General features: G+C 47.4%; 1 protein-coding gene across 3 annotated transcripts in view; it reads right to left on the bottom strand.

Moving 5' to 3' along the window:
• The window catches only part of Ripor1 (RHO family interacting cell polarization regulator 1), a 28,798-nt gene extending 16,347 nt beyond the window's left edge, over window positions 1-12,451 (bottom strand). Inside the window, exon 1 of one of the 3 annotated variants that reach the window (XM_021170504.3) lies at window positions 12,293-12,451. In XM_021170504.3, the coding sequence (XP_021026163.1) occupies window positions 12,293-12,311 (19 nt within the window). In that variant the 5' untranslated portion in view covers window positions 12,312-12,451. Of the gene's footprint in view, window positions 1-872; window positions 967-11,128; window positions 11,388-12,292 lie in introns of those variants that run through there. The other 2 variants (XM_029480758.2, XM_021170505.3) reach the window with 2 other exon arrangements.
• Between the last annotated feature and the right edge of the window lie 10,368 nt (window positions 12,452-22,819).

Genomic DNA, 22,819 nt, shown 5'->3' on the forward strand with positions numbered 1-22,819 from the left:
GGTCCAAGACGCACACAGCCACATAGACGGTGGCCAGGGCACCGTTATTATTGTATTAGATTTTACACACGAGACCAGCCTGCACGCACATCAGAACTGATTTGGAAGGGCCGGTAAGAGAGGTCACACTCAGACTTAACTTAAGATAGGAGGACAGAGGGTGCTAAAGCTGACTTAGCCGGGGCTCTAGCCCTGGTTGAACAACCCCTTCCCCAAACCAGTTCTACAGGATGCTTAGTTCTGACTGTTTGCTGAGTCCCCATAGCAGCTTCCATTTCCAGGGACAGGGTCTGTCCACCGCCGCCAAAACGACCTTCTCCAGCTTCAGCTTCGGTTTGGGTGGAGAGTGTGGCCTCGGGCAAATTCAGTCTTCAGTCACCTCGGGCCTGGCCCCAAAGCAGCTTAGGTCGACCAGGGCCAGGAACACTAGCTAGCTCATCTAGGGGGTCTCCTGCACCCTGTCGCCCCGTTCCCATTCCCAGATCTGCCTCCTGCCGCACCGCAGGCTCCAGGATAAAGCCAATCCCAGGCCCAGATAGGCGGCTCAGGCTCGCCCTCGGGCCTGCCCACAGTGGAGCCCCGGGGCACTGCCGCGGCGGCCTGGGCGCGGAAGGGAAGGAGGAGGCGGCGGGCGCGGCAGAGCCGGAGGCGGCGGCTTTTGTGGGGCGAAGCTGCGTTCTCCGTGCCCGGGGTGGGGGTGGGGGTGGGGTTGGGGAGAAAAGACACGGCGCGATCCGGGTCGCGAGAACGGGGTGAGGCGGGACCCGGTCGCAGGTCCGGGAGCCGATGGGCGGCGCGGGTGCAGGACGCACGGGATCCACCGCCCGCCCCTTCTCCCCGCCACGGCCTTAGGAAACGGCGCGGACACTCACATGGCTGCGCTGGGCTGCAAGGACCTCGCGCTGTCGGTACTCTCGGCGTTGCCCGGCCTGCTCGCGCTGCAGCTGCCGCTGTCGCCGCGGCCGGCGCCTGCCCCTCCCTCCGCTCCGCCGCCCCGCCCCGCCCCTCTGGGCCCCACCTCCTGCGCTCCCCTCCGGCTCCCGCACCCAGAAGGGGCGCCCACAGCTCGCTCCGCCTTCGCGAGTTACCCGGCAGAGTGGTCTGCCTACCGTGTCAACCAGCTTGTGGGAAAGGAGAGCGAAGGGAGAGCGAAGGTGTCTGCGGAAACCGGACAGCTTCCTGGGAACTGCATGCAGACCTTAAATCTGGGGTAGGGGGCGCTAGGGAACCCCTCCTACTTGCCTCTTACCCAGATCTCTGCAGCTCTAAAGACCTCAGGCTCCCTTCCTGTCACCATAAACAGGTTCTTGGAGCTGACACAGAAAATTGGGGTGGTTGGTGGAAGTGCTTAGGGTCTGGAGAGGCTTAGATAAGGGAACCAGAAGCCTAACCGTCGCACACCTTCTGGGTTGAAGTTCTGCCCCTCATCCCTCCCCACTTTTTCAGCCAGCCTCAGTTTCCCGCTGTAGGATCAGAGAGCCTTTTCGACAACGTCTGCCTTATAAATAGGGCTCATAGCTAGGCCAGGCAAGCGGGTAACCACTCAGCGGGTACTGCTTTCTGGGGAGTTACAGATTTTGTTACTGGGATATAAGTGGCTAACCTGGTAAGATCTGGGTATGCGTACTGGGAGCACACATTGGCCATGGGGGTCAAAGCCAAAAATGAGTTATGGTGTAACAGAGAGCTGACCTGACCAACAAGCTGACTCCAATCCCCTACCCCTCCCATTATTAACCAGATGCTATTAGCTCTCTCCAACCCTCTGTCCCCATCCTCCACCCCTTGGCGTTCCTGTTTCCTGCAACATCTCATCTTTTGAGGTAGGTCAGGCATACTCAGGGGTGGTCTGATGGATTTTAAGAGGTGCCTGGATTTCTGAGCCTGACAATGATTCTGAGCGTAGGTCTCAACAACCGGTATGGTAGGATTCTGGAATACCAACATCTTCATACCCCTAGGCTCTTTCCAGAGACACCCTCAGCCTCTTTCTCAACCCTCCAGGCTTTTCCCCCAGAACACTTGCTTGTTCCAGAGCCCTGGATGCCCTTGTGAATGCCCCTATCCCCCATCCCTTTCCCAGGATTTTTTTTTTTTTTTAACACAGGGTCTCACTATGTAGCCCTGGCTGTTCTGGAACTCTCTCTGTAGAGCAGGCTGGCCTCAAACACCCAGAGATCTACCTGCCTCTGCCTCCCAAGTGCTGGGATTAAAGACATGCGCCACCACTGCCCGGCTCTTTTTTTTTTTTTTTTTTTTTTTTTTTATGTGCATTGGTGTTTTGCCTGCATGTATATCTGTGTGAGGATGTCAGACCCGCTGGTACTGGAATTACAATTGTGAGTGATTGGCCTGTGGGTGCTGGGAATTGAACCCAGGTTCTCTGGAAGAACAGCCAATGCTCTGAACTGCTGAGCCATCTCTCCAGACCCCCTCCCCAGTTCTTACGATTATCTGACCATGTACTTTGTCCTCAACCTTGTCCAACACCACTTCTGCCCAAATAAATACCCATCTGTGGCCAGAGGTTGAGCCTCTCTGGAACTCTCAAAACTTGTCGTCCCTGGGCCTCTGGCTAGCTCTAAAGCTACCCCCTTCAGCAAAAGACTCTTCAAGTGCTTTCTCGGCAGATGACCTCTTCTCTTTTTTTCTCGGTCAAGTTTCTGACCAACTCCTCTCATACCTTGAATCAGGACCAGGTAACAAGCAAGCCACCTGCATGTAGGGGCCCTGTGCGTGAGATTAAGGAATCTGGCTGTGGTATCTAAGCATTTTAGTGCTGAGATTGCCACTGTCCTGGCTCATAGTGGGAGTTTTGAAGGACAATTTGTTGAATGAATGCGTGAACGAGCCAGTATCAGTACCCTGCTCTGTCAACCCTCCCTCCCCTCTCTTCTTGCCCCAGCCCAAACTTCCATTCTTTTCTTGACTCTTCTGGGAATCAAATCCAGGAGCAAGTGCTCTCCTGCTGAGCTACACTGTCTGTCTTTGGTCCACAGAGACGGGGTCTTGCTATGAGACCAGGCTAATCCCAAACTCACACTATTCCTACTTCTGCCTGCTACGTGCTAGGATTGAGGTTGTGTGCCACTGTACCTGGTTCCTAGTCCTCCAGGCTGTGCACACTTGACATCTTTAACATGCACTCTCTCCTCTTCTCTCCCACATTACCAATGCTCTGTCATCCATCCATTCACCAGTGAATATTCCTGAGCACCAAGAGTTGGGAAACATGCTGGTTGCTAGAGTGGCAATGGCTTAGAGCTGTCCCTGTGCCACCACCACTTGGCTAATCAAGGCACTTTCCGAGAAACATGTTCAGCTTTCAAAGACTGACATCATATAATTCTGCTTCGAGAAACCCTTCCTGTCTATAGTACTTTGAATAGAACCCATGGCCCAGGGTCTGCTGGGTAAAAATCACCCTACTGCTGAGAGCTTAATCTCAGCCTGAACATCCTCATATTATTAAAAAAAAAAAAGTTTTGCCAGGCACTGTAGCACATTTGCATTTAAGAAGCTTGCCTTTAATCCCAGCACTTGGGGGGCAGAGGCAGGCAGATTTCTGAGTTCAAGGCCAGCCTGTTCTACAAAGTGAGTTTCAGGACAGCCAGGGCTACACAGAGAAACCCTGTCTTGAAAGAAAAAAAAAAAAAAAAAAAAAAAGAAGCAGCAAAGGCAGGCAGATCAGTCAAGGCTACATAGTAAGACCATGTCTCTAAATGAATATTTAGCGAAAAATATTTATTTTCATTTTATGTATATAAATGGTGTTTTTCTTGCCCAATGACCCAGGAGGCCAGAGAGGGTGTCAGGTTCCCTAGATTTGGAGCTCTAGGGTGGTGAGCTGCTGTGTGGGGTCCTCTGTAAAAGCACCAGATGTTCTTAGCTACTGAGCCATCTCTCCAGCTCCCCCAAGCCCCCCCCATTTTTTTTCCGATTAAAGGCGTGCGCCACCACCGCCCAGCCCAAACCCCATTTTTAATGAGTGATTCTATTACTCTTCCTCATTGGCCCCTCTGTCCTGTCTCTCTGTCCATGGCCACTACTCCTATGCTCACCGAGGCTACTATTTATTTTCTGCTATCCTTAGTCTTCTTTTGCTACCAAAAGTTGGTTTCCGCTCATCACTCCAAGCAATCTTCTAAATCATTATCTCAGCCGTAGGTCTTCCTACTTAAGAGGTTTCAATGGATCCGCATTGCCCTTTAGACCGTGAGTGCCTTAGAGAGAGCTAGCCTAAGCTAGCCTTTCTCCTTTACCTCCCACCCACTCCACCATGCCTATATTGCCTCTACTAAACAGCTTGTCTATAGTTCCCACCCTCTGACTTCTGACTGTGCTCCTAACCTGTCTTCTGTTTGATATGTTATGTCCCCTACTCCATCCCCTTAGAAAACAAATCAAATGCCACCCCTATCTGTGCCCTCTGGTGTCCCCATTATTCGGCTGTACATCCATTCATGTGTTGTTTTCTATAGCAAGACCTGTGACCACCAGGGCAGATGGCACTTCAGGGATCAGATGACATACTTCTAATTTTACCTGTCTCTCCCCCATCCCTTCCCAAGGAAGGGGAGGCCAGGGCTCTCTGAGGGTCATGGAATGCTAGAGAACTGTCAGGCCTCTCCCCAGCCATTAGCCAGCTTGGAAGGATACAGCAGAAACTCACAAAGGAGACACCTGAAGCTAAGCGAAAGCCATAATTTTCCAGGTCATGTGGTTAGGAAGGGGTAGGCCTGACTTCCAAATTGGATCCCTGAGTCATAGTCAATTTGCTCTGCCTGAGTCAGGCATCAGTTCCTGAGCACATCTTCTGCCAGGCACTGGCCTTTGAGCTGAAAGCTTAGCAAGGAGACACAGGGACTTCTAACCCGGGAGAGCTTGCATTCTTGGAGGGGTAGACACAGGCCTGAGAAAGTCCATTTAGCAGAATCAGAGGGCACTAAGGGCCCTCGTGCATGGTGCTTCTTGCCCCACTTTGAGAAAGCATGCTCTCAGAGGCTTCCCTCGTCTTCATCCCCAACTCCCCAAAGGTTACAACTCTTTGAGACACAACTTTCCCTTGCTTTCTGGGAAGAAATAAAATAGAACACTACCCCCCCCCCAACACACACACTCATACACACACCCACTGTACTTTGGCAATGTCATTCATTCATTGGACAGATATTTACCAATTTTCAGAAAACATCCAAGAACATAATCATCTTTCAGGAACCAAAGTTAAGGCCCTCTGATAGCCTTTCAGGGATCAGAGTTAGGGCCACCACCACCCTTGTCCCTGAGGGCTCACAATCAGAACAGGTTTTGTTCTGATCTGTGAGTTTTTACACTTCTTGTGTTACCAAAACTAAGAATGTGTATACGTGAGAGTATGTGTGTGTGAGAGAGATAATGTGTGTGAGACTGGGTGTGTATGACTGGGTGTGTATGTGTGTGAGAGAGAGATTGAGTATGTGAGAGATTGTGTCTGACTGTAAGACTGTTTCTGTAAGTGTGTGTGAGATTGTGTGTCTGTGTGTGTGTATATGTGATATTGTATGTGTGTGTGCGTGTATGTGTGTAAGTATGTGTGTATAAGATTGTGTATATATGTATGCATGCATGTGTATAAGTAGTGTGTGTGTGTGTGTGTGTGTGTATGTGTGTGTGTGTACTGGTAAGTGGAAGTTGTTAGGAAAGGGCCCTCATGAGATGTTGCCAGTGTGTGTGTGTGTGTGTGTGTGTGTGTGTACTGGTAAGTGGAAGTTGTTAGGAAAGGGCCCTTATGAGATGTTGCCAGTGTGTGTGTGTGTGTGTGTGTGTGTGTGTGTGTGTGTGTATGTGTGTACTGGTAAGTGGAAGTTGTTAGGAAAGGGCCCTCATGAGATGTTGCCAGAGATTCCTTGACAGGTGGGGAGCTCTTTGAGGCTCATGTGAGGTAGGATGGAAACAGCTCAAGATGATAAGAGAAGCAATCTTTTTGCTAGAAGAGAACAAAAGCCCAACATGGCTGGAGAACTATGCATGTATGCACGCACTGGTGAAGGGACTAGTTATGAGGAGCCTTAGGCACTGAGTGAAGCAAGACTTTATCCTTTGAGTAATGACAACCTTGGCTTTAAGTTGGGGGATTATAGAGTCCTAGTATATCTTTGCTTTGCAAAGGCCACCCAAGCAATAGGATATGTGTCACAAAGACCCTTGCCCTATTTCTTGATGAGTTGATAGTAACTCCCTAGTTGGGGGCAAAGAAGAAGAAGAGTGGGACCAACAGGGGATATTTAGGAGGCAGAATGCAAAGCTTGATGCTTCAAGGGCTCTGGAGAGAGGGAGGCATCCTAGATGGTGCAAGGGCCTTAGGCCTTGGTGTTTCCTTGGTGAGATGGGGAGGCTTGGAGAATGGAGTTAGGAGGACAGTGACATCATTAGTCTGGAAAGGTAGCATCTAACTCCCCACAGGACATCTGGACAGAAGAATGAGGGATCCAGGCTACAGACAGCATTCGGGAAAGCCAGGTCAGTCATGTCAGCGAGCTGTCTAAAGGGTGATGCATGCAGGCAAGAGCTTCACCAGAACCCTCCAATATAGGCTGCTGATAGAGACAGGCTCTCTCTCCTTAGGAAAAGGACTAAGTATGGGGCTGTTATGCCCCTACATTCATCCTCTGGACCCTTCCAGCCCCTACCTAGGTCTTACTTTTTTTGTTTGTTTTTGTTTTTTTGAGACAGGGTTTCTCTGTATGGCCCTGGCTGTCCTGGAACTCATTTTGTAGACCAGACTGGCTGGCCTCGAACTCAGAAATTCACCTGCCTCTGCCTCCTGAGTGCTGGGTTTAAAGGTGTCCGCCACCACGCCCAGCTGGTTTTTTGTTTGTTTGTTTGTTTGTTTTTGAGGGAAAGGTGATTGAATTTTTTTCAAGACAGGGTTTCTCTGTGGAGCCCTGGCTGTCCTGGAACTCACTCTGTAGACCAGGTTGGCCTCGAACTCACAAAGATCTGCCTGCCTCGGCATCCTGATTGTTGCAATCAAAAGCATGTGCCACCACCGCCTGGGATTAGCTCTTACTTTTTATCATGGATGTCAAAGGTGATGGGCCAAGGGTATGCCTCAAGTTCAAGTGTAAGCCTTACCCTTCCTACCTTGTTCTTGGAGACGCTTCTTCCTGGGGCTTTAGCTGTATTGATCCATTCACTCATTAAAATTGCAATTAGAGGGCTGGGCATGTAGCTCATTCGGAGAGCACGAGTCAAGGATGTACAGGGAAGGTCCTGTGTTCCATCCCCTGAACTATTGAAGGAATGTGATTTAGTGGGGCACGCCCTTTATCCCAGCACTCGGGAGGCAGAGATAATCTAATCTCTGCGTTTTGAGGCCAGCCTGGTCTACAGAGTGAGTTCCAGGGCAGCTAGAGCTACACAGAGAAACCCCGTCTCAAAACACTAAAAAAATTTAAGGAGGGTCATCTCATTAATGAGCACCATATAAACAATGAGATACCCTCCATTTCCTCTTCAGATTGGCCATCATAGGCATGCTGTATGAGTGAGCACTCGGAAAAGGAGGAGGGATTAGCTTGAGTGTTTCAGAGCAATGTTGTATTATCAAAATATCAAGCACAAGCCTTGTTTTTCCCTGTTAACCTCCTTTGAAAACTTACCCCAGGGCTGGAGAGATGGCTCAGTGGTTAAGAGCACTGACTGCTCTTCCAAAGGTCCTGAGTTCAAATCCCAGCAACCACATGGTGGCTCACAACCATCTGTAATGAGATCGGATGTCCTCTTCCGGTGTGTCTGAAGACAGCTACAGTGTACTTACATATAATAAATAAATAAAAATCTGTGGGCCGGAGCAAGTGGAGCTGGAGTGAGCAGGGCCAGGAGAAGGAAAAATATATGCTTGAAAATGTTGTTTCAGCCGGGCGTGGTGGCGCACGCCTTTAATCCCAGCACTCGGGAGGCAGAGGCAGGCGGATTTCTGAGTTCGAGGCCAGTCTGGTCTACAAAGTGAGTGCCAGGACAGCCAGGGCTACACAGAGAAACCCTGTCTCGAAAAACCAAAAAAAAAAAAGAAAAGAAAATGTTGTTTCATCAGAGCTCAATTGATGGCGTACTGTGTAGTAACAGGTTTGGAATTTTGGTTTTCTTAAAAAAACAAAACAAAACAAAAACATAAGAATATGTTTTTGTTTTAATCCCAGGTGTAGGATGTGGGGCTGCTTCAGATTGCCCACAGCAGCTGACTATGATTTGCCTCATGCTCTAGCAAGGGTGTGATTCTGCCAGCTGCAGGTAGTTTCTTTGACTGTGTGGTGTTTGGAATTCTGGGGACTTTTCAGATATACATGCTAGGGACCAAAGAGTCAGGGTAAGTAAATTGTTGGTTGGTTGTTGGTTGGTGTTGGTCACGGTTTTTTTGTTTTGTTTTGGTTTGGTTTGGTTTTTATTTTTTTGAGACAGGGTTTCTCTGTGTAGCCCAAACTTAGAAATCTGCCTGCCTCTGCCTCCCAAGTGCTGAGATTAAAGGCGTGCGCCACCACTGGTCACGGTTTGTTAAGCAGTCGTGTACAAAGAAGAAACAACAAAAAGACGAAATTGGATATCCTGACTTCAGACATTAAATTTTCCCCAAGGAACTTGATGCCCCTAAGTAGTCTAACAATAACGTTTCTGACCCCTGACTTCTTTCAGAGATTTCTTACGTTCCCTCTCTATCCTTTTCCATTTTCTAGTGTTATGGGGTTGAAGGGGTAGGGAGAAAAGGTGTGAAGAAGGGTGGAAGGAAGAAGATCCCACAAGGCACCAAAGATCGGTGAGGAACTGGTGAAGGGTTCATAGGCACTCCATGGCCAGTGGAAGGGAAGGTCAGAGTAGGGGCAGGGCTGGGTAGCAAGTGAGAATTTTGTATTTTTTAATATATTGGGAGTTTTGGGTCCCTCAACACAACAAGCACAGCGTGGTAAAGAAGGTTCCAGAAAAACCTGTCTGCATCCTCTGTCCATGAGAGCTGCCTGTGACCGGTTTCCTGTCCAAGTTGACCGTCATGTCCCAGAGTTGTAAATTTTTGTTTGTTTGTTTGTTTGTTTGTTTTGAGACAGGGTTGTTTCTCTGTATAGCCCTGGCTGTCCTGAAACTCACTCTGTAGACCAGGTCAGAAATCTGCCTGCCTCTGCCTCCCAAGTGCTGGGATTAAAGGCATGTGCCACCACCGCCCAGCTAGAGTTGTAATTTCTTGATTAAATGTTCTTCTTAGTATTTACTTATGCCATGAAAGGTTTCAGCAGACTGGGCACCGTTTTGGAAAGGAACATGGCTATTACTTATTTGGACAACTCCACGCTGAGTTCTGCACTCGGAGGTGTTAAGTCTTTAGGCTGGGCAAGGAAGCTGACTTCCCTGGGAACTCACCCAGCACACCCAGCTGTGTCTCTGTTGTGGTCCTCGCTGGGCCAGTTTTAAACCTCCAGGGGGAGCAGTGAGCAGGGCCCTGCTGGTTTGGTATGGGTAAGGGGTGGGGTGACTGTGCCTCTCTGGAGTTGGGCTGGGCGTCCTTCCTTCCTTCCTGAGTCCTTTCTCCTAAGGGACAAGTAGGAGGCACGTCCTTGCCTCTCCCAGGTCATGGGATGAGCTGTTCCCCTAGGATCCTCTTAGGCCACGCCTCCTAGTAAAGGCTACGGAGTGTGGCACGCAGTTGTTTCTGTGTGTATTAGAGATCTTCTGATAGAAACCTAGGGGGAGGGCTTGATGGAGGTGGGAAGTGTTCTAGACAGCAGGCACCTGGCAATCCCCTCCTACCCTGGACTATGACTTACTAGATTTAGGAAGGATCCCCAAACTGAGCCCTGCCCAGTCAGGTCCAAATCAAAAGGCAGAGTTGGCCTTTGGTGCCACCGTGTGGGAAGTATCCACAGTGCAGTTACAAAGGTACCAGGGGTGCCCCATTAACTGAACCTGTCTTCTCGAATAGTGACTGGGGTGTGTGGTGTACAACATGCTCGGTTGCTGTTACAGTCCTGCCTATACTCAAACCTGGTCTCTGCTCAGGCACCCTGGAATGCCACCACCATGAAGACCACCTATACAACCGAAAGCCTCTTTAGGAGGGACACCCACTCCCTGTTCTGCTCACTTCAGTCCCCACTTCTTCCAGTCCCCATCTTTTCCTCTTTGGAAGAGTCTTCTGGTTTCTGTAACTGCAACTCTGGGAATTCTAATTGCTTCTCTCTGGCTAGCTCTCTTTCTGGTTCTTGAGGGCTGGGTCTCCTTCCCTCTTCCTTGGTATCCTAACAGTTTCCAGAGCCCTGCTTCTGAATCCACAGTAGTGTCTTGAGTTTCTCTCAGTCCCTTCACTTAAGGATGACCCTTGGGTACCTCAAACTCAGTGTGTGAAGTTGATCTCATCTCCTCGCAGGTGTGTTCCTGTGGCCATTTCTCTGACATTCCACTTTCTTCTATCTGTAAATAGAGGTGGACCCTGCCCACCCTTACCCATCTATCTGAAACCCTGTCCTTGATTTTCCTGACTTATTCTACTCTTCACAGGATGGGTTCCCTCTATAGGTTGGACCCTGCCCCTCCTCGCTTTCTTACTGGTTTCTCATCTTTGGCCAGTTCCCCACTAGGAGGGCCTAAGTCCTGCCGGACTTCATGTTCCCCGACTGCACTCTCCCATCCCTCTGTCTTTGCACAGGGTGGTCTGTGCACCTGAATGCTTTCACTGTTTTTGCTTACCTGACTCACACCCCCTTCCTTGTGAGCTCCAGCTGGGATGCCAGTGCCTCACACCCCCTTCCTTGTGAGCTCCAGCTGGGATGCCAGTGCCTCATACCCCCTTCCTTGTGAGCTCCCAGCTGGGATGCCAGTGCCTTTTGGATTGTTCCTAGAGACTCCAGCTTGGTCAGGAATCTGTCCTTTGTCCTCAAGATGTCTTAAATTTGTTTCACTTATTAACACCCTCATCTGCCTGTTCTTACATGGAGTACCCTCCTCCAAGGCCATATCAAGGCTGAATCACCTGACTGCCCAGTTTCCTATGCCCAGAACACCTAGATATCAAAAACCAGTGAGTTCTAAGGATAGGAAGGTCACAGTCGCTAGTCATCACGGTAAACCGGTGACCAAGTTAAGCTGAGACCTAGGTTCTTACCTTCCTCTCCCGAGTTTCTTTGCTTCCCAAGATGCCATTGTGAACTGAGGAGTCTTGAAGGTCTGATAAGACCGAACAGGAAGACAGTTGTTCTAGGTGCTCTTGTCTTTGGACAGCAGCCATGAGCTCGGGTTCATTAGAACCCAGGGACTGTCCCAGGACACCGAGGGAGCTGGTATAGGAGCCACAGGTCAACCCATCTGATGAAATCTTCCTGAGACTCCCTTTGCCTCCGGGGCTATGCTGTGGGAGTGCTGGCCGCACGTCATTCGGGGAGGGCCTGAATTCCTAAAGGGTGCTGGTGGCAGCAGTTATGGTCCCCAGGTTAATTATTTCTAATGTCATAGAGAAGAGAATGTGCTGAGTGGAACTCCCCCACTCAGCCTTGGCCTTGAAAGGCACAGATCTCCCCAGGCCTATTCTCCCCATGACCAGGCTAGCGTTTAAGGTCGTCTCAGTGTTTCTTCTGGCCTCGGAACCTTCACTGTGCTCCATACCACAGAACTTCTGCCCCGAGTGTTCATGATTACACCTTGGGGGTTTTGCTTGTTTGTTTGTTTGGTTCGTTTGGTTTGGGTTTTGTTGTTGTTGTTGTTTTATTTTGTTTTTAAAGACAGGATTTCTCTGTGTAGCCCTGGCTGTCCTGGAACTTGATTTGTAGACCAGGCTGGCCTTGAACTCAGAGATCCACCCGAGTGCTGGGCTTAAAATAATGCCTCCCCCCCCCCACGCTTCGCTATAACTTGGGTTTTTGATACTGCTTCGTCCTCTGCCTGCCCCGCAGGTGGACCCAGTTCCCTTGTTCAGAGAGCTCAGTAAACAGAACCAAAATGCTCTGTGAGTGAACAAAAAGCCAGAGGATGCCGCCTGGCACTTAGGAAGGGCCCCTTCCACCTTAACAAACTTACACAGCAAACAACCAAAAATAGAATACAAAGGCTCCACCCAGCTTACTCTTGTGCCTCTGCTCCCCAAACTGCCTTCCTTGAAGTTCTTTAGAACAGCCCCCCAAATCCCCACAGTTGCGTGTCCCCCCTCCCACCCCCCTCCTCTCCACCATCCCCATCAATCCTTCCTCCTGTGTGTGATGCTCAAGGAAAACCTGCTGGCTTATGAGTGGTTAGAAGCCTGGGACACTGAGCTGTTTTCTCGCTGTCTCCTTACCTTCCCCGGATGGTATCATCTTTGTTGCCTGGCACAGATGTGCAGAGTGCTTCTCGTCTGCCCTGCCGGGATTCACACGCTTTCTCCGGAGTTTCCAGCATAGCTCAGTGGCTTGACAGCTTCGCACTAAAATGGAAAACTTTCCCTGAGATCTCTCCTTGCTTACTTCCTGGAGTCTGCTTTCCATCTCCCTTGGCCTGTAAAGCCCGTGACTCATTTACCCAGCCCGCAGTGTTGTCTCCGCTGGGATTTCTCACAGGAAACCCGAGAGCAGCCCAGGCACCGCTGTTCTCAGCCTGCCCACTCTTGGCCCTGGCTTTTCTTATCGAAAACTCTTGATTTGTTCTATCACGAGAGAGGCTGGAGTTGTTAGTTTTCCCCTAGATTTGAGCACCCTCGTTAAAACAGGGCCTGATGGGGCCCAGGCTGGAGCTTTGCAGAACTTCCAAATCCTGCGCAATTACAGAATCATCTTTGTTCCAGATTCTGAACAATGCGTCTCTAGATCTCCCTGGGAATCTTGAAAACTATAGGAGTATTTCTTTTTTTTTCCCTTTTTTTTTTTTAAAGGAACAGAAAAATCTATATCCATTTAAATATTCTTTAAAATAGTAGAAAAATTGAAAGCAACCCAAATAGCTATTTTTTATATGAATCCTTTTTTTTTAATTAGGTATTATCTTCATTTACATTTCAAATGCTATCCCAAAAGTCCCCCATACCCTCCCCCTCATAGGAGTATTTCTAATATTTTCAATATGTGAGCCTTCTTATCCTCCCTAGGCAACCATCACAAACACACAGACACACCACACATACACCACACACATACACCACAACACATATACCACACACACATACACCACAACACACACACACATCACACTTACATACACACATACACACCACACACACATACACACATACATCACACACACACACACCACACACACACCACACATACACACACACACATCACACACCACACACACACACACACACACACACACACACACACACACTCTTACTTGTGTACTCGATTTGAGAGAATGTGTGACAACCAGTAGGGTGAGGGGTAGGATGTGATTTTGATAGAATTGACAGATGGGGTTCATATCTAAATGGAATGTGTAACATCTCAGAAAGTGCTGGAAAGGCTGGGGAGTGTTTCTGTTGAATTCCTGAGGGTTGTGGAAGGCTCCAGTGGAACTTTAAAAATGCTTTGTTGTTGCTGTTGTTTTGTTGACAGGGTCTTGCTATGTAGCCCGGGCTAGCACTATATTGCCCAGGACAGTCTCAAATTCTTGGCAATCTTTCTATCTCAGCCTTAAAAGTGATGGGATTACAGGTGTGTGTACCATGCCATGCTAAAAATATGTTTCACAAATATATTGATGATAGAAGGCAGCTAGATGAACCTGGCAATGAATTACGATTAAATGACATTTGAAAAGCAACTTTGGCCAGGCGGTGGTGGCACACGCCTTTAATCCTAGCACTTGGGAGGCAGAGGCAGCCTTTAATCCCAGCACTCTGGAGGCAGAGGCAGGCGGATTTCTGAGTTCGAGGCCAGCCTGGTCTACAGAGTGAGTTCCAGGACAGCCAGGGCTATACAGAGAAACCCTGTCTCGAAAAACAAAAACAAAAACAAAAAGATAGAAAGAAAGAAAAGAAAAGCAACTTTGGAGTTCACTCTTATTTTCATCATTAATAACCCCCTGTAACAATAAGCATACGTTTCTTTTAGTACTAAGGTTCGAACCCTGGACTTTGGGCATGCTAGGTCTACTGTTGGATTAGATCCCAGCCCTATTTTTTTTTTTTTTTTTTGGACAAGGTTTCTCTTGTGTAGCCCTGGCTGTCCTAGAACTCGATTTGTAGACCAGGGTGGTCTCGAACTCAAAGATGATTCCAAGTGCAGGGATTCAAAGCACATAACATCATGATGAGCTTTTACTTCTCCTGCCTCAGCCCCCAAGTGTCTGGAATCCCAAGTGCACACCATCACACTTGGCAAGACTTTAATATATTTTATTCAGAGCTATTCCTCCTCAGTCACCTGCTTCATTCACCCACGTGGACTCTGTCAGAAACAAACCAGACAATGTAGCAGGAACAAGAAAATTGCTATGAGTTTGAGGTCAGCCTGCGTTACCTAGAGGTGCTACGTTAGCTAGGACATGATCCCACCTCAAATAAAAAAATCCCCAAAGTTGTCAGAACCAGTTGTGCCATACCCTAGCAAAATGGAGAAAGGAGACCATGAGGAAAGAGCTCTTATGAATATACATACTTGATAAAAGCTATTATTACTTCCTAAAAAGAAAAAAAAAAACCCTGCAAACTTGCAGGAAGGTACACACACACACACACACACACACACACACACACACACACACGCACACTTCTATAAGGACTCTTACCTTGACACACTTCAGCTTTGATCAAAGGCCAGCTGGTTGAGGGTCTTTGTAGCCAAAGATAATTGTTTCCAAACTACTTAAGATACTTTATTTCCCCTTTACAAATCTCTGTCTTCCCTGTCTCTTCAGGTGTGCCTATGATTCATTATTACCATGAGGAGTTTGGATTAGAGTTCCCAGTTTATTCTTTTGCTGTTTCCTTTGGGACAGTGTCTCTCTATGTAGGGCTGCCCTAGAACCCCCTACTTATATCAGTCTGCTGACAAATTCACATCGATCCACCTGCCTTTGCCTCCCGAGATCTGGTTTCAGAAGCATGCACCATCATGCCCAGTCTTCCTCAGCTTATTTTTAAGTGTATCCATTTTTTTTTTTTTTTGAGAATTACTTTCTGGATATTATTTCAAACTGGCACACTTACTCTGCCTTGATCTTGAAACATTTTGCCCAGGATGCAATTTGTGGAACTCAGTGGGAAAAGAAAATGCAGAGTGCCTCATCCAGTAGATTATGAATTTCAAGATAACAATAGCAGGGCATGAAATTAATTCGTGGGACGCTTTGGAGCTTGGAGCCCATGCAATTACATAGTTACTAAATGATATTGAGAGGCTAGTTGATCTCTGATACACACCTGGACTAAAGTACAGTCTGTCCACATGAAAACTAATTTTGTACCCATCCAGTGTGCAACGTGACTGCTGCTGCTGGTGGTGGTGTGTGTGTGTGTGCAAGATCTGTGCCTGGGTGCTTCTGATTGATGTTCACTAAACCTAGAGGGACCTCTCTGTATTGCAATTAAGTTTGTCTCTGAGAAGCAGCACTGCACAGAGGATCTGAAGTAATTTAACATGGAGTTTTGTTGTTATTGTTGTTATCTTTGAGTGTTGTTTTCTGGAATCTGATGAGGAGCCCAGAGACAGCAAGTGTGGTGGAGGTGAGGGTAGAGGAGGTGAGGGTGAATGAAGAAAAGAAAAAAAGAAAGAAAGAAAGAAAGAAAGAAAGAAAGAAAGAAAGAAAGAAAGAAAGAAAGAAAGGAGGCTGATAGGAATTCCTTCCTGCAAGATTTGTTTTGTTTTGTTTTTTCCTAAACTTTTCTCTCTTCCTCCTGGGTTTGGGCACCAGATGAATGGGAGGAAAAAGAGAAAGAAAAAGAGGACATGACTGCTCCGAAGGGGTTGAGGTTTTTATTATAGATAAAAGGGAGAGCACAGGCAGAGGCATCTGGAAGAGTCCAGACTGAACATGCGCAGCAGGCTGAACTGGGATGTGTGCGGAGAGGAGGAAGGGGGATGGAGAGATGATGAGCAAGAATAGCATGTGTGTAGTAAGAGAACGTCAATTTTTTATTTTTTATTTTGTTTTGGTTGTGTGTGTGTGTGTGTTTAGGTGGAAATGTACAGGTGTGTGCAGGTGCAGGTCCAGAAGAGGGAGTACCAATCCCTGGGAGTTACAGGTGATAGTGAGCCTTGGAAGTGAGTCTTCTGCTAGGAGCCTTCAGATGAAGACGTAGAACTCTCAGCTCCTCCTGAATCATGCCTGCCTGGACACTGTAATGCTCCTGCGTTGATGATGATGGACTGAGTCTCTGAACATGTAAGCCAGCCCCAATTAAATGTTGTCCTTATAAGAGTTGCCTTGGTTATGGTGTCTGTTAACAGCAATCAAACCCTAACTAAGACATCTATGAAATATTTTTTTGTGTTTTGTTTTGTGCTTTCAAAATGGGGTTTCTCTGAAGCCCTGCCTAATCTGGAACTTGATCTTTGTGATGGAGGCCAGCTTGCTTGGCCTACAGAGGAAGTTCCAGGACAGTCAGGAGCTACGTAGAGGATCCCTGTCTGGAAAAGGAAGGAAAATCTTCATCTTGAGCCAGGCATGATGGCCGACAACCCCAGGAAATCATGGTGATCTGTATCATTCAACAGACCATCAACTGCTGTACCAGGTTGTGGGCCAGTCTCAGAGATGCCCAGGTAAGGAGGCATGAGTGCTCTGTATAATTTTGGAAAGTTGATCAGTTATTATGTCTGCTGGGGATCAGGTGGCACCTCCTGTAGATGTACAGATGTGTGATATGTACAGATATGTGATATGTACAGATATGTGATATGTACAGATATGTGACATGTACAGATGAAAGCCCAGGAGGAATTCCTCTCTGTAGCCCAAAGATAAGGTTCCAGGCCCATTCCTCCTAGGAGCAAGGGAGACACAGAAGAGCAGAGACATTGTGGGGAGTCTTTAACTTCAGAAGCAAGGTGGAGAGATTCAGAATGATAACAGGTCCCCATCTGCAGTGATCTGTAGTGATGGGGCCTAGAACTTGGCTTTCTCAGGGGCTTAACACTTGAACAATCAAAAAGACCACACCTTAAAACTCATTGTGAAAGTCAAGACAAAGGGAACTGGGGAGGTGACTCAGAAGTTAAGAGCACTGGCTGCTCTTGCAGTGGACCCGGGTTCAATTCCCAGCACCCACATAGTGGCTCACAGGCATCTGTAACTCTACTTTCAGGGATCTGAAAGATCTTCTGATCTTCCTGGACACCAGGCACATATGGTGCATATACATATATGCAAGTAAAACACTCATATATATAAAATAAATCAATGTTAGGATAGCTAATCATATTAGCTTAATGTCTATCCTCTGTGCTATGAAATATGAAGTGCTAGACCAAGAAATACTCTCCAAACATTTCTCTGAGGTCTATCTCTCTGTTTAAATTAATTCGCACAGTTCAGCACAATCCCTTCCTCAGCAAGATACTACACCACAGCCGAGGAATCAGCTGAGCTACAGCTTGGAGGGCCAAGATCCGCCCTTCTTGAGAGCACACGCTACTCACTGAAGCCATAAACTGCTGTCGCTCCTTCACCTTGAAGGCTCTACTGCTGGCAAGCAGGCTATCCAGGTGTGATATCTCTGAGATATAGGCCCAATCCTTTTAGTTTCTTTTGAGATCAAATATCAGTCATTTATCCTGGCTGCTCTGGAACAACTTTCCATCTTCCTTTGCTGCTGCTGCTGCTTCTGCTTCTTCTTCTTCTTCTTCTTCTTCTTCTTCTTCTTCTTCTTCTTCTTCTTCTTCTTCTCCTTCTTCTTCTCCTTCTTCAAATTTATTTATTTTACTTGTATGAGTGCTCTATCTGCATGTGCACCTGCGTGCCAGAAGAAGGCATTATATGCCATTACAGATGGTTGTGAGCCACCATGTGGTTGCTGGGAATTGAATTCAGGACCTCTGGAAAAGGAGTCAGTGCTCTTAGATGATGCTGAGCCATCATCTCTCCAGTCCCTTAGATTCTTCGTCTTTTTGGGGGGTGGGGTGGGGGTGGGGGATGATTTTCGAGACAGGGTTTCTCTGTGTAGCCCTGGCTGTCCTGGAACTCACTCTGTAGACCAGGCTGGCCTCGAACTCAGAAATCCGCCTGCCACTGCCTCCTGAGTCCTGGGATTAAAGGCATGTGCCACCATGCCTGGCTGTCCCTTAGCTTCTTAAATTGCTGGGCTTATAAGCACATGCCACCACACCTGGCTTTGAGGCAAAGTTTTGCTGTGTTGCTTAGACTGTGGTCTTAAAATCCTAGGTTCAGCCAATCCTCTTGTATCAGTATCCCAAGCACTAGGGCACACATCACCACAACCAGATTTTCTTGTGTGTGTGTGTGTGTGTAGTATAAATGTATGTAGTATGTATGTAGTGTGCATGTATATAGTATGTATGCATGATGTATATATGTATGTATGCATGCATGTATGTATGTAGTGTGTATGTATGATGTATATTTGTATGCATGTATGTATATATTTAGTGTGAGTATATGTGTGTGTAGGTATGCATGTGTCATGGCATATGTGTGGGGGTCAGAGAAGAGCTCTGGGAGCCTGTTCTCTCCTTCTGCCATGTGAGGTCTTCGGATTGACTCAGACCAAGCTTGGTGGCAGGTATGGTTTTCCCCCTGAGCCACCTCATAGACCCCTTGTTTGTTGGTTGGTTGGAGAGTCTTGCTATGTAGTCTTGACTGGCCTGGAATTCACTCTGTAGATCAGACTGGCCTTCAGCTTGCAGACACCCTGCTACTTTGCCTCCTGAGTACTGGGATTACAGGACTGAACTCGTCGATCCCCTTTTCATACTAGGGTGGGCATGGTGACTAGGAGGGATGGCAAGGAAAAAGGAAAGCCAAAAAAAGCATCCTCCTCCAAGGGAGTTGCCCACATGAAAAACTAGGTAGAGCTTTCCATCAGGAGGGTCTCCGTGTCCCTGTGCAGGTTGAAGTTAACACAGACTTCAGAACTCCCTGGGTTCATGATTTCCATGTGTACCTACCCACATATTTTAATTGTGAATCAAAAGGTCCCACTCTTTCCCTATCATAAATATGGATTTATGTGTGGGATGGAGACTTTCAAGATGAAAACTGGCCTCCTCTGATGGTCTGCTGTGCTGCACTGAGTCCTGGAACTAGAGCCACTTGGCCTTCTGACTTCATGACATGAAGGAAGGGTGTGTGTGTGTGTGTGTGTGTGTGTGTGTGTGTGTGTTTGAGACAAGGTTTCTCTGTGTAGCCCTGGCTGTCCTGGAACTCACTTTGTAGACCAGGCTGGCCTCGAACTCAGAAATCCGCCTGCCTCTGCCTCCCAAGTGCTGGGATTAAAGGCGTGCGCCACCACGCCCAGAGACATGAAGTTTTATTAACATTAATGTTTTTCTTTTCTTTTTTTCCATTTTGTTTTGCTTTTGGTTTTGGAGACAGGGTTTCTCCCTGTAGCCTTGGCTGACATTAATGGTTTTCACTGCTGAGTGATACTTGTTGTTAGTGCTGGACAGGAGCAGATAATAAAAGTTAACGGTTTTCTTGTTGCTGTGACCAGATACCTGATTTAAAAACAAAACAATGTAAGAAAGGAAGGATTATTTTGGCTGATAGAGTCGCAGCCCCCCACAGCTGGGAAGGCAAGGCTGTAGAGTGTTGGTCACGTTGAATGCTCAGCCAGAAGAAGCAGGGGAGGAGGGCATCTGACAATCTTTCAACCTCTCACTCTCTTTTATCCAGATGGAGACCCCAGTCCATGAAAGAGCACTGTCCACATTCAGGGTAAAGTCTTTCCCTTCTTCTTTTTTTTAAGATTTATTTATCTTCTTTTTTTTAAGATTTATTTATTTTTATTTATGTTAGTTTTGCCAATATGTGCAGTCTGGACAGTGATGCTGTAATACAGTACTGATTGTGGAGGTAGGATGGAGAAGATGTGCCCAGTTTTTTTTCCATGCACTCACACATAGACACACACACTCAGGTTTTTTTGTCTGCTTACAGCCTGTGGAGTAGCTGGGTTCTGTGGGATAAAATATAGACACACTTAAAAAAAAAAAAAGATTTATTTTTTTTAATTTAAAAAATTTTTATTATGTGTAAGTACACTGTAGCCGTCTTCAGACACTCCAGAAGAGGGAGTCAGATCTCATTACGGATGGTTGTGAGCCACCATGTGGTTGCTGGGATTTGAACTTCGGACCTTCGGAAGAGCAGTCAGTGCTCTTACCTACTGAGCTGTCTCTCCAGTCTCTAGACACACTTTTTTTTCCTCTTCACACACAAGGAGTCAGTTCCTGTTGCGGCCCGCCCGCAGTCCACAACGTGAACGGTTTAACTGAGAATGGCAGTTGGGGCTGAAAAGAGAGGAAGCTAGACGGGGCGGGAGAAAGAATGGGGCCAAGACGATTCCATGTTCAAGGCCCCCCTTTACTAATTCCAACATTCAGTTATAAAGGAAGGGGGAAGGACCCCAATTTCCCGCCAAGTAACTCGGGGTCCAGTAGCAGGACGAACACGTGTGTGCCTCCAAGCAGCAAAGCTGACAGGGTCCAGCAGTGGGCGTGGCAGAACGAATGAGCAGGAAACTCCACCCTTGAGCAAGCAGGTTCAAGCAGGTGGGGGAAGAGAGACCACAAGTTCCTGCCTTCAGGTTCCTTCCTTGACTTTCCTGGATGATGGACTGTAAGCTGAAATAAACGTTTCCCTTCTAAAGTTGCTTTTCATCATGATATTTTTTTTAATATTTATTTATTTATTATATATAATTACACTGTAGCTGTCTTCAGACACTCCATAAGAGGGCATCAGATTTTTGTTACGGGTGGTTATGGGCCACCATGTGGTTGCTGGGATTTGAACTCAGGACCTTTGGAAGAGCAGTCGGCGCTCTTAACCGCTGAGCCATCTCACCAGCCCCGTCATGATATTTTATCACAGCATTAGAAATTCTCAGATGGGTTCTTGGATGAGGTAGGAACCCTAAATCTTCACACTTTAAAATGCCATGTCTTTCTTTAGGTCTTTCTCCCAAAGGCCCCAGATAAAGGAGCCATGCTCCTTGAACACACCAACAGCTTTTGCTGAAGCCTTGGGAGGGGAGAGTCTGATCTCAGTATCACCTACCCTCCTCTTTGCACCCACTTTAAAGGACCTCCCTCTGTTTTCATCCTAAAGGATTTAAGTTTTATTAGTCAGTGGGAAACGGGGGAGACACTGATCCCATAATGCCCCTAGTGACTGGTATCAAATGAAGGGTAAGGCTGGTTCAGGAACAGCTGCCGCTGGCACTGCCCCAACTGGGTGTTTGTCATCTGATGATATCTTGATGGGACTGGAGCATAGATAAAAGCCTGCCAAACCCCTGATGTGATTGAGCTGGTGTGAAGGCTTGTATGGCTCAGGGTCAACCTCACCTCCTTTCTCCAGTGGCTCTGGGACAAAATAGAAAGCAAACCATTATAGATCCTTCATTTTGGTGAGGACACAACTGACTCTGCTGTTCTCGAACTGATCACTTTTTTTTTCTTTCTTTCTTTTTTTTTTTTTGGGTTTTTCAAGACAGGGTTTCTCTGTGTAGCCTTGGCTGTCCTGGAACTCATTCTGTAGGCCAGGCTGGCCTCGAACTCAGAAATCCCGCATGCCTCTCTGCCTCCCAAGTGCTGGGATTAAAGGCATGCACCACCACTCCCAGATCATTGATCACTCTTGTATCCTTGCTTCCTACCAGTGAAACTCAACTAAGTACACAGCCTTTGACAAATCCATGGCCTGTCCCCTACAGGTCAGGGTATAGAGTTTCTGACACAGTCATGTGATTGTGAGGAGGACGTGGTATAGAAAGAAATCCTTTAACAGTAGATCCCAGGCACGGAAGCCCTCAGGCTTTAGGCCAGAGCATACGTGTTACTGTGAGGAAGGGGAGGAAAGGGGCAGACTGCTAAACAGGAAGCAGAGGCCCAAGGAATCGTGTTTAGAAAGGATCAGGTAAGGTCATAAAACCAGCGCTGAATTATTTCCAAAAATGTCACAAACCTTGCATTCACTCAGCTAGCAGAGTGCAGGTACTGGAGCTTCTGAGAGACAAAGGCCCGTCCCTCTTGTTCAACAAGGTGACATTGAGTACTAGACCAGCTATGATCAGGGTTCCCTTAGATCCTGCCTTAGTGTTGGGGCTTGTGATGGCTATTCTTGATTGTCAAGTTGACTACATCTGGAATTAATTAACCCCCCCCCCACACACACACACACAAGAGATGGCACACCTGTGAGGGCTTTCTGCTTAATTTGAAGTGAGAAGATCTACTTCTAATCCAGCTCTTTGAGGTAGGAAGACACACCTTTGATCCAGATCTAATCTGGGCCATACCTGTTGCTGGAGGCCATATAAGGACATGGAAGAAGGAAGCCTTTGCTCTTTGCCTGTTTGTTCTCCTTTGGCTAGCAAATCCATTCCTTCACTGGCATTACAGCCTACATCTTCAGGATTCCAGTGTTTACTGAAGACCAGCAGAGACATCCAGTCTCATGGACTGAGCAACTATCGGCTTCTTTGACTTTCCATTCATAGTCACCATTGTTGGATTATTTGTACCACTGCCTATAAGCCTGTAAGCCGTTCTAATAAATCACACACAGAGAGAGAGAGACAGAGAGACAGAGAGACATTCTATAAATTCTTTTGCTATAGAGAACCCTGACTAATATAGAGTTCTTCCCTTAACACGAAAGACCTCAGGCAAGGGAGGGGATTTGAGCAGGCCTAGGCAGCAGAAGGAAT

This window comes from Mus caroli, unplaced genomic scaffold (genome assembly GCF_978045245.1).
Source record: "Mus caroli unplaced genomic scaffold, Mus_caroli_1 scaffold_10, whole genome shotgun sequence".
Classification (NCBI taxonomy): Eukaryota; Metazoa; Chordata; class Mammalia; order Rodentia; family Muridae; genus Mus; species Mus caroli.